This window comes from Mesocricetus auratus, unplaced genomic scaffold, assembly GCF_017639785.1.
Source record: "Mesocricetus auratus isolate SY011 unplaced genomic scaffold, BCM_Maur_2.0 Super-Scaffold_100007, whole genome shotgun sequence".
Taxonomy (NCBI): Eukaryota; Metazoa; Chordata; class Mammalia; order Rodentia; family Cricetidae; genus Mesocricetus; species Mesocricetus auratus.
Genome location: NW_024429191.1, coordinates 32959396 through 32976830, shown reverse-complemented (window position 1 = coordinate 32976830; position 17435 = coordinate 32959396). Strand labels below are relative to the sequence as shown.

The 17435-nt window shown below is 40.7% G+C and overlaps 1 protein-coding gene across 1 annotated transcript in view; it reads left to right on the top strand.

Annotated features, from left to right (window-relative positions):
• Positions 1 to 17435, top strand: part of Rad50 (RAD50 double strand break repair protein) — a 61661-nt gene that overhangs the window by 26740 nt on the left and 17486 nt on the right. Inside the window, exons 15-21 of the mRNA XM_005067768.4 lie at positions 279 to 405; positions 740 to 933; positions 2082 to 2192; positions 3676 to 3768; positions 4342 to 4455; positions 9521 to 9648; positions 12008 to 12232. Of these exons, the coding sequence (XP_005067825.1) occupies positions 279 to 405; positions 740 to 933; positions 2082 to 2192; positions 3676 to 3768; positions 4342 to 4455; positions 9521 to 9648; positions 12008 to 12232 (992 nt within the window). The remainder of the gene's footprint in view (positions 1 to 278; positions 406 to 739; positions 934 to 2081; positions 2193 to 3675; positions 3769 to 4341; positions 4456 to 9520; positions 9649 to 12007; positions 12233 to 17435) is intronic.

Here is a 17435-nt window from a genome sequence, read left to right as displayed (position 1 = left end):
TCTCTCTCTCTCTCTCTCTCTCTCTCTCTCTCTCTCTCTCTCTCTCTCTCTCTCTCTCTCTCTCTCTCTCTCTCTCTCTCAGACACACATACACAGAGTAACTAATTTTCAGGTGCAAACAACTGATTTATATACATTCCTAGGCTTATAAAATATGGAAATTGAGGCATAATTCATTTAGCTTAATTTCATGTTTTATCCTATTAAACATGGCCTTAAATGAGTTTGAATCATGATAATGCAGTAAGTCTCTTAGAAGTAACTGTTCTCTTCTAAAGATGGAGCTGAAAGATGTTGAAAGGAAAATTGCACAGCAGGCAGCAAAGCTGCAGGGGGTAGACTTGGATCGAACTGTCCAGCAGGTTAACCAGGAAAAACAAGAAAAGCAACACAAACTGGATACAGGTACTGTTTCTGTTTGCTCACACTCCACAAAAACTTCAGTGCTGCTCCACGTGCCTTTTGTACCTACTCTGTGGAAGAACCCACAGTACATTCATTCTCTTCTGTCCTTCCAAGTGTCATTTCTGTTTCTTTGCCTTGTACAACAGACTTGGAATGGTAGAGGGTCAGATGAGCTGTGCTCTTTCGCAGCTGTACCTGCCTGTGACTGGGTGGGTATAGCAAGCAGGTCGCCCTTGTGGCATGCAATGGAGCCCACTGAAATTCACTACAAAGGATGACAGCAGTGTTTTCTGTCCCCATCCATTAGCCACTGTATCCCTATGTTTCTGTTCAGTTTCTAGTAAGATTGAATTGAACCGTAAGCTTATACAGGACCAACAGGAGCAAATTCAACACCTGAAAAGTAAAACAAATGAGCTGAAATCAGAGAAACTGCAGATATCCACGAATTTGCAACGTCGTCAGCAAATGGAGGAGCAGTCTGTGGAATTATCTACTGAAGTTCAGTCTTTATACAGAGAGATAAAGGTAGACATATGCATACATGTTGTTTTGTAAGTTATTCCAGACACAAAATTCTCTTTGTTGGTGTTAAGAAACATGACTACAGTTATAGTGAGACTCAAGTGAAAGTGTTGTGATGAGTCTTCATGTGATTTTAAGTGACAGAGTGAGTATTAATAAGTAACGATTTGGGAAGAAAGATTTAGGTCATGTAAAGAAGAACCAAGCGTCTTGTTAGGTAGTGAATTTCATATTATTAGAAGCCGGAAGATGGTGGCTAGATAACTACATAGGAACATTTGTCCTCAAGTGTATCTATGTCAGACACCCATGTGTTAGCACTGCTTCCATTCAGTCCCACATGTGATATCAGTCTGCCAGTACAGTGAGCGGGCACGGGGTACCACAGGCACTGAGCTGCACTGCTGGCTTTATCTCAGTGAATCAAAGCAAAGGTCCTAATCCAGGTTTTCATAGTTACCATCACTCCTTCAGTAAGCACTACACAGGTTAACCAGTCTATTTAGCAGTAATTGCTAAAAATGTTCCTTTATTAAATAATTTGCACTTATAATATAAAATAGTATTGCCTCGCACTAGTCTAGGTTACACTCTTGACTATTCCATTTATGTTTGTGACCTTGAACAAGTTGTTTGGATTCAGGCATCTGTACTGGCCTGTCCTTAGGGGTTCTGATAAGATATGCCCTTAGCTACAGCCACTAAGAGCACCACCTGTGCCTATTCACTATGTTTCATTATAAAAGGGCCCTGCTACCTCCTATCATTTCTTTCTCTCCCTCTCTCTGTCTGTCTGTGCCCCCACTTCCTGCTGCTCCTGTCCCTGGAGATTGGTCTTCCCCCTTCCCCCTTCCTTTTTTGTGATCCTTTTCCACTAATAAAAAACCCCATCTGTTTGAACCCTGTAGCATGGAGTCTTTCTCTCCAGCACTGCTTTTGTTAAATTACAACATAGGTTATTGTAGTTTGCTTCTCTGAAATCTGTGGATAAAAATAATGATGCCATCTTCATGGGCCCTGTCAAGAGATGTAAATAAGTTAACATAAAAGCCTGACAACTGGGACATTTTTTATTAAGGCTATGAAGCCTGGCATCTGAAATAAGGTAATTGAGTGTTATATAACTGACCTGGCTTTGTGTGTGTGTTCAGGATGCTAAAGAGCAAATAAATCCTTTGGAGATAGCACTGGAAAAGTTCCAACAGGAAAAAGAAGAATTAATCCACAGAAAACAAACAAGCAACAAAATGGCTCAAGATAAAGTAAGTTCTTATTTATATATTTTGCTTACCCAATGCCTGTGTTAAACATTTATAGCACTATTATTTTACATAAATAACTTAATAAGATAAGCAGTGTTTTCAGGTTTGTGATACTATTTTTGTTTTTGCAGTGCTGGACATTAAACTCAGGGACTTGTGAATGCTAGAGTAGCATTATCATCAAGCTACATCCCTAGGCCTCATGACAATGCATGTATGTGTGTGTGTGGGTTCGTATTCAGGTATGCATGCCCATGCATGTGTACACAGACCACAGCTGGAAGTCTTCCTCTGTCACTTTCTAGCTTGTCTCATTGAGGCAGAGTCTCTCACTGAACCCAGTCTCACTGGAGCTGCCTGGTGAGCTTCCAGGATCTGCTGTCCTCGGCCAGTGCTGAGGTTATAGGCACACACAGCCCATGCCCAGTTGTTTGAAGTCAGGTCCTCAGGCTAGCATAGCAAGTACTCTTACTCACTGAGACATGTTATAATTTTGACTTTGAAAAGTTCTTGAGTAAAGAATAAATACTTTTGTTTCTTAGGCCAGGAGGTGGTGGTGCATACCTTTAATCCCAGCATTGGGGAGGCAAAGGCAGGCAGACCTCTGTGAGTTCAAGGCCAGCCTGGTCTACAGAGCTAGTTCCAGGACAGCTCAGGCTATTACACAGAGAAACCCTGTCTGGAAAAACAAAAAAAAATTTTTTTTTGCTTCTTGATCTAAAACAGAAGAATTGAGACTAGGTACTTTAAATGAATAAATAAAATTGAAACTGATTCATTCCCATTGATAAGAGATTATCTGACCTAAAATTTGATAGTGGTGGAACACTTGGTTTCAAAGTATTTTAAAAGCAAATTTTATTCTTTGAGAATTTTTATATCATGTAATACATTTTGATCATATTTATCTTCCCATTCCTCCCAACTAAAATTCCTCCTAGATCTACCTCTTCCCCATCTCCCTTCAAACTTCATGTCCTCCTTTTCTTTTCATTGTGACCCACCAAGTCCAGTTTGCACCAGTCATGTGCTGATGCATGTGGGGCCATCCACTGGGGTACAGTTGACCTACCATCCTGAAAGAAAACAGACTATCACGCCGGGCGTTGGTGGCGCACACCTTTAATTCCAGCACTCGGGAGGCAGAGGCAGGCAGATCTCTGAGTTCGAGGCCAGGCTGGACCGACAGCCTCCAAAACAGAGAAACCAAAAAAAAAAGAAAAAAAAAAAAAAAGAAAACAGACTATCTCTGGTTTCTGCCTTTTAAACCGGCATTCTCTTATGCTCGCTACTGATGCCCTAGTCTCATCCTGGTGATTTTTTAAATTATTTATTTACTTGTTTGTTTTCTTGAGACAGAGTCTCAGTATGTAGCCCTGGTATAGGATTACAGACATATGCCACTATACCCAGCTCATCTAGTGTAAAGTTTTGTTTTGGTTTTGTGTGTATGTGTGTAAATTTAATAAATGTTTTCCCACAGATCAATGATATCAAAGAGAAGGTTAAAAATATTAATGGTTACATGAAAGACATAGAGAATTATATTCAAGATGGAAAAGATGATTATAAGAAGGTAATTTCTTTTAGATTTTTTTTTAATTTACTAATTTTTGTTTTACATCCTAATCCCAGTTTGCCCTCCTTTTTCTCCTCCTGCTCCCACCTCCCACCTGCTCCTTGAAGAGGGTAAGGCCTCCCCTAGGAAGTCTACTAAGTCTGTCCCATCATCTCATTGAGGCAGGACCAAGCCACCCCCAGCCCCCATGCCTAGGCTGAGCAAGGTATCTCTCCATATAGGATGGGTTCCACAAAGTCAGTTTTTGCATTAGAGTTACATCTTGGACCCACTGCCAGTGGCCCCATTTATTGTCCCAGCTGCACCATTATCACCTATATTCAGGGAGTCTAGTTCAGTCTTATTCAGGTTCCTCATTTGTCAGACTTGAGTTAGTGGTCTCTCACTAGCTCAGCTCAGCTGATTCTGTGGGTTTCCCCATCATGGTCTGGACTCCTTTGTTCATATTATCGATCCTCCCTCACTTCAGTTGTGCTCCAGGAATTTAGCCTAATGGTTAGTTGTAAAAAAGGTAATTTAAAACAAAATTGTTTTATTTTCATAGACTTAATGAATTTTTTTCTTTTTTAGCAAAAGGAAACTGAACTTAATGAAGTTGTTGCTCAACTAAATGAATGTGACAAACACAAAGAAAAAGTAAATAAAGAAATGGGAACCATGAGGCAAGATATTGACACACAGAAGGTAGGTAGGACTTTCTGCTCATGGAATCACAACACTATTTCTGTAGTAAGTTTTATTTGAAGAAAAATTTGATGGAAATGCAGATAGAGAAAAATGACTCATGGGTTTTTTTATTTGTTTGTTTTGTTTTGTTTTGAGACAGGGTTTGTCTGTGTAGCACTGGCTGTTGTAGAACTCACTGTATAGGCCAGACCGACCTCAAACTCACAGAGGTCCTCCTGCCTCTCCCTCCTGAGTGCTGAGGTAAAGGCATGCACCACTACCACCTGACTTCTTATTTTCAACAAAGGGCTTTCATTGGTAAAAGTTTAAACATAAAAGGCCAGACATGGTAGCACATGCCTTTAGTCCCAGCACTCAGAAGGGAGAAGCAGGTGGATCTGAGTGAGTTCCGGGACAGGTTGGGCTACATAGTGATCTCCTGTCTTAAAAAAAATTTTAAAGATAAAGATAAAAGATTAAGTATCCCCCTCCTCCTACTCCCAGTCTCTCCTTCCTAGATGCTGCTACTATTAGGTTCCTTTTTTTTTTAAGATTTATTTATTTATTATGCATACAATGTTCTGGTATGCATGCCAAAAGAGGGCATGAGATCTCATTATAGATGGTTGTGAGCCACCATGTGGTTGCTGGGTATTGAACTCAGGACTTCCAGAAGAGTAGTCAGTGCTCTTAATCTCTGAGCCATCTCTCCAGCCCCTACTATTAGATTCTTGTTTGATCTTGAAGAAGTGTTTTATTTCTGTCTCAGAGGTCTGATGGATAAGTATAGGTTTATATGTGCATATATACTTAAATTTATATATGTATCTTACATTCATATTATTTTATGTCTTTTCAACTAATTATTTTGATCTTACATTTTGACTCACAGGCTTTTTTAAGTTTTAGATAGGTCTCATTATGTAAGTTAGGTATAGGAGTAAGGTCCAATGTATCCTTATAAGTTATCTATAAGGATAGTAAAATGTTCATTTTTGAGTTGTTTGTGTGTCGGTTTTCTCTATGAAGAATATTAATTTCTACAGTATAATTAAAATTAGATTGAGACATTATTTTTGCCGGATGTGGTAGCCCAAGCCTTTAATCCCAGCAGAGACAGTTGGATTTCTAAGCCAGTCTGGTCTGCAGAACAAGGACAGGACAACCAGGGCTACACAGAGAAACCCTGTCTCAAAAAACTAAAAATGAAAGAAAAATGTAAATTGGGATGTTATCTTGAACATGCCTTAGTTAAGCATGGTAGTTAGTGTTTTTAATTACTTTGTTGTATATAATAATTAAAATTTCTTTTAAGTCTTGGGGATATAGTTTATTGGTAAAACACTTACTTACCTTTTGAGGGTTAGCCAAATCAGCTTTCTGCTGGTTATCTGACTGTATCACCAAGAATTTTTATTGTTTGTTTCTTTGACACAAGGTTTTTCAGTCCAGGCTGATCTGTAACCAATTGTATTGCTGAGAACCTTGAACTCCTGACCTCCTTTACCCCCACCCCCTTTACTTCCCTTCACGGCCTACGATTGCAGGCATACACAATCATTCCCAGGCATTTCAAATATGAAATATCAATATGAGGCTTATCTGTCTGACCTAATACATGCATCTGGAATGTCTGCCTGCAAGGTGAGCCTGCCAATTGGCAGGGAGCCTGAATAGGACAGAAAAGGATTTCATCTGTGTCTCTTGAACTAAGTTACACTATTATATATGTATGTGCATGAAAATGTATATGCCTGCCAGGACCAGAAGAGGGTGTTAGATCCAGCTGGAGTTACAAGTGGTTGTGAGCCAATCAGCATGGATGCCAGGAACCAAACGCCATCGTCTGCAAGAGCAGCAAGGCTCTTAACTGCTAGACCATCTTTCCAGCCCTGTGGGACACACTCTTTTTGCTCTTAGACATCAGAATTCCAGACTCTTCAGCTGGAGGTGTAGCTCAACTAATAGGGTGCTTACCTAGCATGCAGGAGGCCTTGGATTCGATCACTAGCACTTCATAAACTGCATGATGTTGCACATTGTAATCCCTGCACTAGAGTGGTAGAAGCAGGAGGAAGAAGGAGTCCAGGACTTAGATTAGTGACCCCTCAGGTTCTCAGGTTCTCCCTGAGCTGTTTATGGCATCCTGGAAATGTTCAGTTTGCAGACCACTATGTAATGAGCTTCATTATTCTACGTAATTGTATGAGTCAACTGTCCTAATGAATTCCCCCATATATCTGTATCCTGTTGACTCTGTCTCTCTGTAAATCACTATTGCAACTGTGTGTATTGCTTTATCAGGTGAGCTCTGTGGCTGGGAACTCCCTGGTTTATGTGTTTAAGTCCAGTCAAGTTTTATCCTAAAGAAGTAATTTGAAATGCACCTTCCTTTTTTCAGTTAAGGAATACATGTGAAGGGAAGTAGAAATGATCTGACTTGCTCAAGAGGCAGTACAGAACAACACTGGTGAAAGTTAAGCATAGTGGCACACACTTTACAGTCACAGAGATGGGCAGTCAGAGACTGACTGGCTGTGCATGGTGGCACACACTTTACAGTCACAGAGATGGGCAGTCAGAGACTGACTGTGCATAGTGCTTACTGGTGAGTTCCATTGTCCCTGAAACAACAGGCCTCAAAAACAAGCACATGAAAAATACTAAAGTAGATTGTGAGGAGTGATGCTCAAGGGTTTCTTGGCTGCCATACATATATGTACACACGTGTGACATACACACAAAAGCCATCAAAGAAACAACTTTAGTATTAGCACTTTTAAGTGTTAAACTGTTTTTTTCCTTTTTTTATCTTATTCTTTATAGTTTGTGAGCTACAATTAGAATTCGAAAGGAAAATTGGACCTTAAAGGTTTTTACAACCAGTTACTGAGCCAAGCACTGTCCTTACTTAGTTAACCTTCACAATAAAACTTTACAGTAGGTGGCATTATCACCATATTCCATGCAAACTAAGACTTAGAGAATTTAAATTGGTTTGCCTAAAATTGCCCAGTTTAAAAATGAGAACATTGTGATTTGAACCTAGGTATGCCTGACTTCAAAGCTGTTGCCTTTTACCTACTGAACTTTCAAACTAAAGTAAGAATAGAAGCTGACCTAAAAGAATACCTATCTTTTTGATGATTGTGCATAGTCAGTGTGATGGCCTTCTATAAAGAGCCCTTTCATGTTGTCATGAAAATCAGTTCAAATGTTAGATCACACCACATGAAAGCAGCCTTTCCACATTCCTAATAAGGAAAAATTTGCCAGCTAGGTTCTCTATGGCAAGGTTTCAGAGAGCACAGCTGTCTTCAGTGTCTTGGGCTGTCTCAGTCATTGAACATTCACAACCATGTCACTTTGGCTACCTTTAGCTGTTTGTAATAGAGTTTGCACAATGATATCTTAACTTTTTCATTTCCTCAGGAGAGTTTCACTATGTAGCTCTGGCTGACCTGAATCTTATGATATAGACCAAACTAGCCTCACAGAAATGTTCTTGCCTCAGCCTCCCAAGTGCTGGGGTTAAAGGCTTGCACCACCACACTCAGATTTATCATGCTTCTTGTTTTTTTGTTTTTAAACTAAAAATAGTGGGTTTGGGCAGCATGGGAGCATGGTTGGATGTGAACCTTTAGCATGTAAGAGAAAGAAAGCCCTGTCTCCTACTACCCAGATACTTCACTGTTGGAAGCAAGTGATTGTCAAAACTGTGTTTCTCCCTCCTTATCCCACAGCACTGAGTTCCAGTGTCCACTTCTAAATTTCTCCTAGCATTTGTCTCTTGAAATTCATTGCAATCACCAGGAAAGCTATCAAGATAGTTGTCATTCTTACCAAGTGACTGAATGCCTTTTTAAGGATAAGACTACTTAACATCAACAGCCCCTCTCTCTCTCTCTCTCTCTCTCTTTTGAGACAGGATTTCTCTGTGTAACTGCTCTGGCTTTCCTTGGACTTGCTCTGTAGAGCTAGCCTCAAACTCATAGAGATTCATCCACCTATCTCTGCCTCCCAAGTGTTGGGATTAAAGGTGTGGGCCACCTGGCAATAGCCAGTTTCTTAATATTGCAGGTCAACAGGCAGAGTAATCTCAAAAGTCACAGCTTTGTGTTCCGTTCCACTCCCTTGCAAGATGATGGGTTTAATGTCCCTCATCCAAAGTGCTTAGCATTAGCAATGCTTTCTATCTTGTAATTCTTTGGGTTTTGTAATAATTACATATTCTCTACCAGTTGAGCATCCCAAGCCCAAAAATCTGAAATGCTGCCAAACATATCGAGGATTTGGGATGTTCTGAGTAGGAACCCTCAACTTGTATTTGCCAGCCTGAAAGCAGAGATTGTATCTGACACGTGCTGTAAAGTATCTAATAGTCTGGGCACACAATAGGAGTTGAATAAGACTAGGGAATAAAGTAGGGAAGGACTTAGGCAGTTTATATTGATCTTTTGATTTGTTAAAAATTTGTTGTTATACTATAAGAACATAAATATTATACATGTTAATGATATCTTACACTCCTCAGATGAGCAGGCTGTGTAGCAGGGTTCCTGGAAAGATGATCTACTAGCTTGTAGGTATGAAATATATCTGGGCTTGGTGTGGTGGTACACACCTTTATCTTAGCAAGCTGAGGCAGGCAGATCTCTGTGAGTTCCAAGGCCTGCACTTCAAAGTGGGATCCTGTCTTAAAAATACATAATAATTAAAAATAATATCTGGTTAACTATTCCATTTTAGATAATTATTGTATATATTTAAAATGACCACATTTAATGACTTTTTACCAAATATTTCAGTATTTTATAAATAAGTGAGTACACAAGAATACATGTTGTACTCATTTATTAAGAGGTTACCCCCTGCCAAGCAGAGCTCTTACATCATGGTCATGAAAGGGCAGTGCAAGCTGCTCTTTCCTTCCTGCCCTCCTGTCCCACTGGCTGAGTCTCCTCTGGTCAGTTTAACATGACTGTGAAGAAGCAGTGTTATCACTGCCTGTCTGCATGTGCCAGTTAGGGAGCTCATATTAGTAGCTTGTTTATTTTTGTTAACTGATACAATTTTCATCTAGATCCAGGAAAGGTGGCTACAGGATAACCTTACACTAAGAAAAAGAAGAGAGGAGCTAAAAGAAGTTGAAGAAGAAAGAAAACAACATTTGAAGGAGATGGGACAAATGCAAGTTTTACAAATGAAAAAGTATGTTTAGTAAATCGTGTTTATTTTTATTTTTGAGGTTTCCTTAAACAGCCCAGGCTGACCCCAAACTCACGGTGCTCTTGCCTCTACCAGTTGAGGACTGAAATTGCATGCATGATCGCCACACTCAACAGGAAATAGTGTTTCATTTCAGTGAAAGTCTTTACTATTATAAAGAAGTCAGGAACTGGAGAGATGACTCGGTAGTTAAGAATACTGGCTGCTCTTCAGGGGACTCAGGTTGGCCAGTTTTCTACAATGGAGTGTACCCCCAGATCCTTTCCACTCAACATTATGTTCTTCCTCTTTCAAAAAAATACTTTTAAAGCCCTCACACATAGTACAAGAAAATAAAAATAAAAGACCAGTAAGCCAAAACCAAAATGAAACAAAAAACCAAAACAAAACAAAAAAACAAAAACATGGGGCTGGAGAGATGGCTCAGCTGTTAAGAGCACAGGTTGTTCTTCCAAAGGACCCAGGTTCAATTCCCAGCACCCACATGACAGCTTACAACTGTCTACAACTCCAGTTCCAGGAGATGTGATGCCTTCACACCAATGCGCATAAAGTTAAGTAAATTACTAAAAAACAAAAAACACTGGACCGTAGTGGCACACGCCTTTAATCCCAGCACTCTGGAGGTAGAGGCAAGCCTATCTCTGTGAGTTTGAGGCCAGCCTGGTCTTCAAAGCTACACAGAAACCCTGTCTCGAAAAACCAAACCAAAACAAAACAAAACAAAAAACACAGAGGCTGGGTGTAGTGGCACATATCTGTAATCCCAGCACTTGAGAAGCAAAGGCAGGCAGATCTCTGTGAATTCAAGGCCAGCCTGGTCTACATAAAGAGACCCGATCTCAAAATAGCAACAAGAAATCATGAAGCTTGTTTTGCATTAACCAACTACTCCTGTGCATGGGGCCTGCCCTGGAATGTGATTGATATCCCCAGGGACACTCCACTGTAGAAAACTGATTCTCCCTCTGCCATCAGGTATCTATTGCAAATAGCTTCTTGATTAAGAGTGGACCCTGGTGTCCATTTCCTTTTCTCAGGGCTGGGACCTCATCTCAACTCAGATTTTCTTACTAATTTATTTCATGAGTATTTTGCCCACATGTATGTATGTGCACCCCTTTCATACAGTGCTTGTAGAGGTGAGTAGATGGTGTTGGATCCCCTGGAACTAGCATTAGGTGATTGTGAGTCACCATATGGGGTGCCAGGAGTTGAACCAGGATCCTCTGGAAGAGCAGCCAGTACTCTGAATTGCTGAGCCATCTCTCCAGCCCAAGCTAGATTATTTTTTTTAAACAATTACTTTTGTGATTAAAACTTAGCAATTTTTAAAGACAGTGTCTCACTGGGTAGCCCTGACTATCCTGGAACTCACATGTAGACCTAGCTGGCCTTGAATTTAGAGGTTCAGCTACCTTTGCCTGCCAAGTGCTGGGATACGCCAATATACCTGGCTGAACATGCTTCAGACTGCATAGTAAATCTCTTCCTTAACAAACCTTCCACTACTAGGAAATGGCAGAAGTATCAACTAAATATAATTAGGACAATTATATAATAATGTCCATAAACTTGTGAGCAATTTCTAGAACATAACATGTACTTAATAATAAATAAGTTTATAAGTAAATGAAAAAAGAATTTTTTGTTTTGTTTGTTTTTGAGACAGTATTTCTCTGTATAGCTTTGGAGCCTGTCCTGGAACTCTCTCTGTAGACCAGGCTGGCCTTAAACTCACAGAGATCGGCCTGTTTGTCTTCCAAGTGCTGATATTAAAGGCATGTGCCACCACCACCCAGTATAAATGAAAAAAACTGAAGGCATATATTGAAGTCTGTATAACTTACCAGGATACCAGAGAATTTTGAGTACTTCTTTTTGGTCAGAATTGTGGTTTTTATACTTTTGCAATAATAACAAAATTGTTAATGAATTTTACTTTAGAAAATGACTAGTTTATAGCAGATAAAATTATACTGTGACTTTGACACTTGTAAATAAAACTGATTGAAACCTGTTATCCAATAACTTCTCATTGTTGGCAGTTGGTAGTTGTTGCATTCTTAGTTCTAAAGCAGAAGTATATTACTTTGTTGCTTGAATCCCCGGCAGTGCCTTACATTGTCAGTATCTAAAAGCCAGGGGCTTTCATGATGCTCACATGTTGCAAGGGTTCTTTCTTTAGTACACAAAAATTTAGCTGCTTCAGAAACATGAATACTGCAGAGGTTTGGAAGGAAGAGCACTAGCTCAAAAGCCTTAGAAAGGAGGGATGACACCTGTTTTAGGTTGCCAGAAGCCTCACAGTGGTCCTCACCAATCATTTACCCTTTTCTAGCGAACATCAGAAGTTGGAAGAGAACATAGACACTATAAAAAGAAATCACAGTTTGGCATTGGGGCGACAGAAGGGCTATGAAGAAGAAATTCTTCACTTTAAGAAGGAACTCCGAGAACCTCAGTTTCGGGATGCCGAAGAGAAGTATAGAGAAATGATGATCGTCATGAGAACCACAGAGCTGGTGAACAAGGACCTGGACATCTACTACAAGACTCTTGACCAGTAAGTACCTCTGTTTGTAGTCACTGCAGTGATAGCACCTAGCATACTGTGGCCTTTTTTCCCTGTTTTTGTCTTTTCAGTATATGACATTTTATATATATCATGTGTGCTTACATGATATAGCATACTACCCTAACCAGTCCAAAAACTCCATTGTTAACCCCTAGCTGGTATCCACTTAGATGTTTTCTCATCTTAGCCTCCAGCCATCTCCACTCCCTATCTTAGGAACAAAGATGTTTGCTTTCTGTGGTCTTAAAAACTGTGTTTAACACATGTGTGCTGTGTTCGGGCCTTTAAAGTATCATCACCTTTCAGGTACTCTTCTGTTGGGGATGGCTGTCGATCACTGCTGTGTCCTATCTCCTGGGCTTATACCTTGCGGTCTGCTAACACAAACCTTGCCATAGGACACTTGTACAACATCTTCTGAAAAAGAGATGGACTAAAGCTGTACATGTGGCAGTGGGTTGTGGGATATGCTTGATTTTTATAGAATGCTGGATTTATTTTTTAATGGCTTTACTAGCCCAGTATGGTAGTGCCTATAATCCCTGTAGATAAGAGGCTGAAGCAAGTGAGTTTAATATAATGGGTTTAAAATGAAAAACAGTTGTGACCTTTGTGTGCAGTCCTCTGACTCATTTTTATTATTATTTTCTTAAATAAAGCCAAGACTTTAATCCCAGCACTTAAGATGCTGAGGCAGGTGGATCGATGAATTTGAGGCCAGCCTGGTCTACAAAGTGAGTTTCAAGATGGCCAGGCCAGGGCTACACAGAGAAACCCTGTCTTAACCCCTTCCTACCCCAAAAGAGAGTATTTTTAAATTATTGATTTTTTTTTTGTTTTTTCAAGACAGGGTTCTCAATCATAAGTATTAGTGGGGTCAATATGATATTTTCACATATACATATGGTATTCACAGATTAGATCTCAGCATCCCCCTCTCCTCTGCTTATGAGTGTTCTATTTTCAGGATTTGGTGGGGAGAGTATATTCCCTGTAGCCCTGGCTAACCTGGAATTTTGATATGGAGACCAAGCTGGCCTCAAACTCACAGAGATCTGCCTGGCTCTGCTTCCAAGGGTCTGGGATTAAATACATGCACCACCATGCTCAACCTCTTCAGGACATTTTCATGCTGTGTATAGGGAGCAAAATGTAACACTTACCTTTCTGCTGCTGTCTTTGGTTTGCTGATCTCCTTTGGCTGTGTGCCTGGGAGTGGGTAACTGGTAAAACCATCAGGCTATTGCATAGGTTCCTGTGATTGAGTGCAGACCATCAGCCTTGTGCAGCAAGTGTGTGACTCACTGAGCTATCTTGCTCTCTCTCTCTCTCTCTCTCTCTCTCTCTCTCTCTCTCTCTCTCTCTCTCTCTCTCTCTCTCTCTCTCTCTCTCTCTCTCTCTTCTCTTTCTTCTTTTTGAGACAGGGTGACAGAGTTTCTCTGTGTAGCTTTGGAGCCTGTCCTGGATCGAACTCAAAGAGATCCACCTGCCTCTCCCTCCTGAGTGCTGGGATTAAAGACTTGCATCATCACCACCTGGCAATAGCCCTATTTCTTGGGTGCCTTTCTTTTTTTCAGGGTCTTACTATGTAGCTCAGGCTGGCCTCAGACTAACAGATCTGTCTGTTTCTGCTTTTGGGATTAAAGGTGTGGACCAACATGCCCAGCTATTTGTTTTTTGGAGAATCTTCAGACTGATCTCCAAGAGTATATATGAGTTCCTTCTCCTGAATCCTTGTCAGCATTTGTTTTATAGTAGTCATTCTAACTGGAGTAAGATGGTGTCTCATATATGGATGGTGTGTATTTCACTGATTACAAATGATAGCAATGTATATTTGTGTTGGCTAATTATTTGTATTTTGACAGATTCCTATGCAGCACATTTGCCCCTTCTTTAATTTATTGAACTACTTTTTTGTTGTTGTTTGTTTGGTCTTTCAAGGCAGGGTTTCTCTACATAGTCCTTACTATCCTGGAACTCACTGTGTAGACCAGGCAGGCCTCAGAGATCTGCCTGCCTCTACCTCCTGAGTGCTGGGATTAAAGCTGTGTGCCGCTCAGTGGACTACTCATTTTTAAGTTCCATATATGTTCTGACTGTCTACCCTGCCAGATGAGTAGGTCACATATTTTTTCCCATATTCTTTACTCAGTAGATTGTTTACTTTGCTGAGCAAGAAGCTTTTTAGTTTGTTGTAATTTTTTTTCCTCCTAGTACTTTTACTATCTTTCCCCCAAAAAAGAAATCCTTGCCTATTGAAGAGTTGTGAAGCAGTGGCCATGTGCTTTCTTCTGCAGTCCGAGTTTCAGATGTTAAGCGTTATCTGTTGTTGACTATTGTGTGTAGGAAGAGACAGGTCTGGTTCATACTTTGCATCTAGATTCCCAGCTTTCCCTGTGCTTTGCCCACTGTCTGTTGTTAGCACCTTCATTGAAGACCAGCTAACAATAGAGGCATGCTTATGCTCCTAAGTTCTGTGCTGTGCTGTAGCTTTTAGGCTCTTCTGTGGTAATGTGACAGCCATCTCTGTTGTCCTTTTTGTCCAAGATTGCTTTGACTATTTGGGTATTGTCTGCTTGCTTCCTTGTTTGATAGGTCCATATGAATTCAGGACTTTTTCCTTAGTTATATGAAGGATTCCACTAAATCTGTATGTCACTTTAAGGGGATGATTCAGCAGTACATATGCCCAATGTCTGAATATGGACATGGACTGTCTTTCTATTCTTTTGTGTTCTCTTTGAGTTCTGTCATTAGTGTTTTATAGTTTTTTGTAGTAGTCTTTCCTCTTTATTTAAATATATTCCCAGGTTCTTGTTTCTATGGCTGTTGTAAATGAGATTGTTTTCATATAACTTTTTTCTTTTTTCAAGACAGGGTTTCTCTGTAGCTTTGGAACCTGGTAGTCCTGGTAGTCCAGGCTGACCTTGAACTCACAGAGATCCGCCTGCCTCTGCCTCCTGAGGTCTGGGATTAAAGGCACACACCATTACCACCCAACTTGTTTTCATATAATTTGTTGTTGGTGTATGAAAATACTGATTTCTGTATGTTGATACTTTTGATGATACCTTGTCAACCTGACTGCATTTTGAAGTACCTTGGAATCTTGAAGACTGGATGTGGTGGCTCGTGCCTTTAATCCCAGATTTTGGAGGCAGTCACATCTCTGTGAGTTTGAGGCAGCCAGGTATACATTGTGAATTCTAGGACAGCCAGGAATACATAGACCCTATCTTTAAAAAAAAAAAAGCTTGACTACCTGAATTCAGTTCCCAGAATCTACATGGTGGAGGGGTAGAGCCAACTCCTGTAATTTATGCTCTGGCCTCCACATGCTCTGTGGCATAAGTAGGCAAGCAGGCTGGCATGTGCACCATGTGCACATACACACACACCTCAGTTCATATCCCTAGAACCCTCATAAAAAACTGGCACAGTAATAATGTGCCTATAACTCCAGCATTACGAAGAATGACATAGGAAGATCCCTGGGGCTTGCTGACTGCCAGTCTGGCAGAATCAGTGAACTCCAAGTGCAGGGAGAGACCTATTTCCAAGATAAGGTGGAAAGCCATAGAGAAAAACATGCATCATTGACCTTTGGTTTCATGTGTATGCACACTTACACACACAAATGTACAGGAACATGAATACAAAGGCACCTAGATTACTAAAGTACACCAGTGTGTGTGTGAGGGCATTTCTGGAGGCAGCTGGATCATCAAGGCTTTGTCCTAGCTATTTATTTAATCCATTCAAAATCTGAAGCCAGGGGTGATGGTGTACCCCGTTAATCCTAGAGGTGGAGGCAAGAGGATCAGCTCCAGCTATATAGTGAGTTTAAAGCTACCCTGAATTTCAAGAGACATTGACTCAAAAATGTTTTGGATAGGTTGTTGGGAAATGGTGGAACTGTAGAACTCAAGGCCTTCATGAAGGAAGTGGGTCCCTAAGGGCATGCCTTGGAAGACAGTATCTGGGCCCTGGCCTCCCTCTCATTACTTGTTTTGTTGCCTAACTGCCATGAAGTAAATAACTTAATTCATACCCTTCCTCTGTGTTTCTGCCTTACCACAGACTCACAAACCATGGAGCCACCTGACCATGGAGGGTAACTGAATAAATATCTCTCCCTTGAGTTGGATTTGATCACAACAGAAGCTTACTAAACAACCTTGTCTGCCACAACTCTAATTAGAATCTAGTTAAGGTCTTGAGAGGCATATTATTAGAGAACCCTTGCCCAGTAGACTATGCTCATTTGTCTGCTTCCTTGAGTAATTCTGTCCTCCCAGCTACCCCCAGTATGTCTGTAGGAGGGTGTTCTGCTCTTCTGGTTGTTTTGTTTTTTGGTTTTTCAAGACAGGGTTTCTCTGTGGCTTTGGAGACTGTCCTGGAACTCTTTGAAGACCATGCTGGCCTCAAAACTCACAGAGATCCACCTGTCTCTCCTCCTGAGTGCTGGGATTTAAGGCGTGCACCATCACTGCCCGGCTTGTTTTAGTTCTTTAATCGGTGTGTGAATCTAATAGCCTTAGCACCAACTTCTGTTGTGCAGTAAGGGACAGCAGGATCCAGCAGGATCCTACAGGCAAAGGTGTTGAAAGGGTTCGGGACAGATTGTCAATAAGAAACTACCATATGGAATACAGCAAAGATACCATATGGAAAGTAAAACTGGGCATTACATAGCAGGGTAGACTTTCTCTGAAAGTTGACAAAGACAAATTTGGTCTTAGAGAGTCCTGTCAAACTTGTAACACAGTTAAAAGTACCGTCTCTGGAAAAAGAATTTTAACCCTGTTGTATTAGATAATTATTTACCTCAACCTTCTGTTTCCTCATCTATAAAATGGGAATTAAAAATGTCTGTACTAACATTCACTATAGAGATAATTACAAGACAATTTAGAATTAATCCAACTTCCTCTGCCATGTTCCTTTTTCCTGTTCTTTGCCTCCCTTTCTCATGTGCGTGCGTGCGTGCGTGCGTGCGTGCGTGCGTGCGTGTGTGTGTGTGTGTGTGTGTGTGTGTGTGTGTGTGTGTGTGTGTGTGTGCTCTCACGTGGCGTGCTGCCCTGGAATTTTACTGCTCTTCCTACCTGAATCTCCCAGCAAGTACTAGAATTCTGGGACTGGGCGCTCCAGTATTAAGTTCCTAAACTCTCTGTTCTCTCTCACTCTA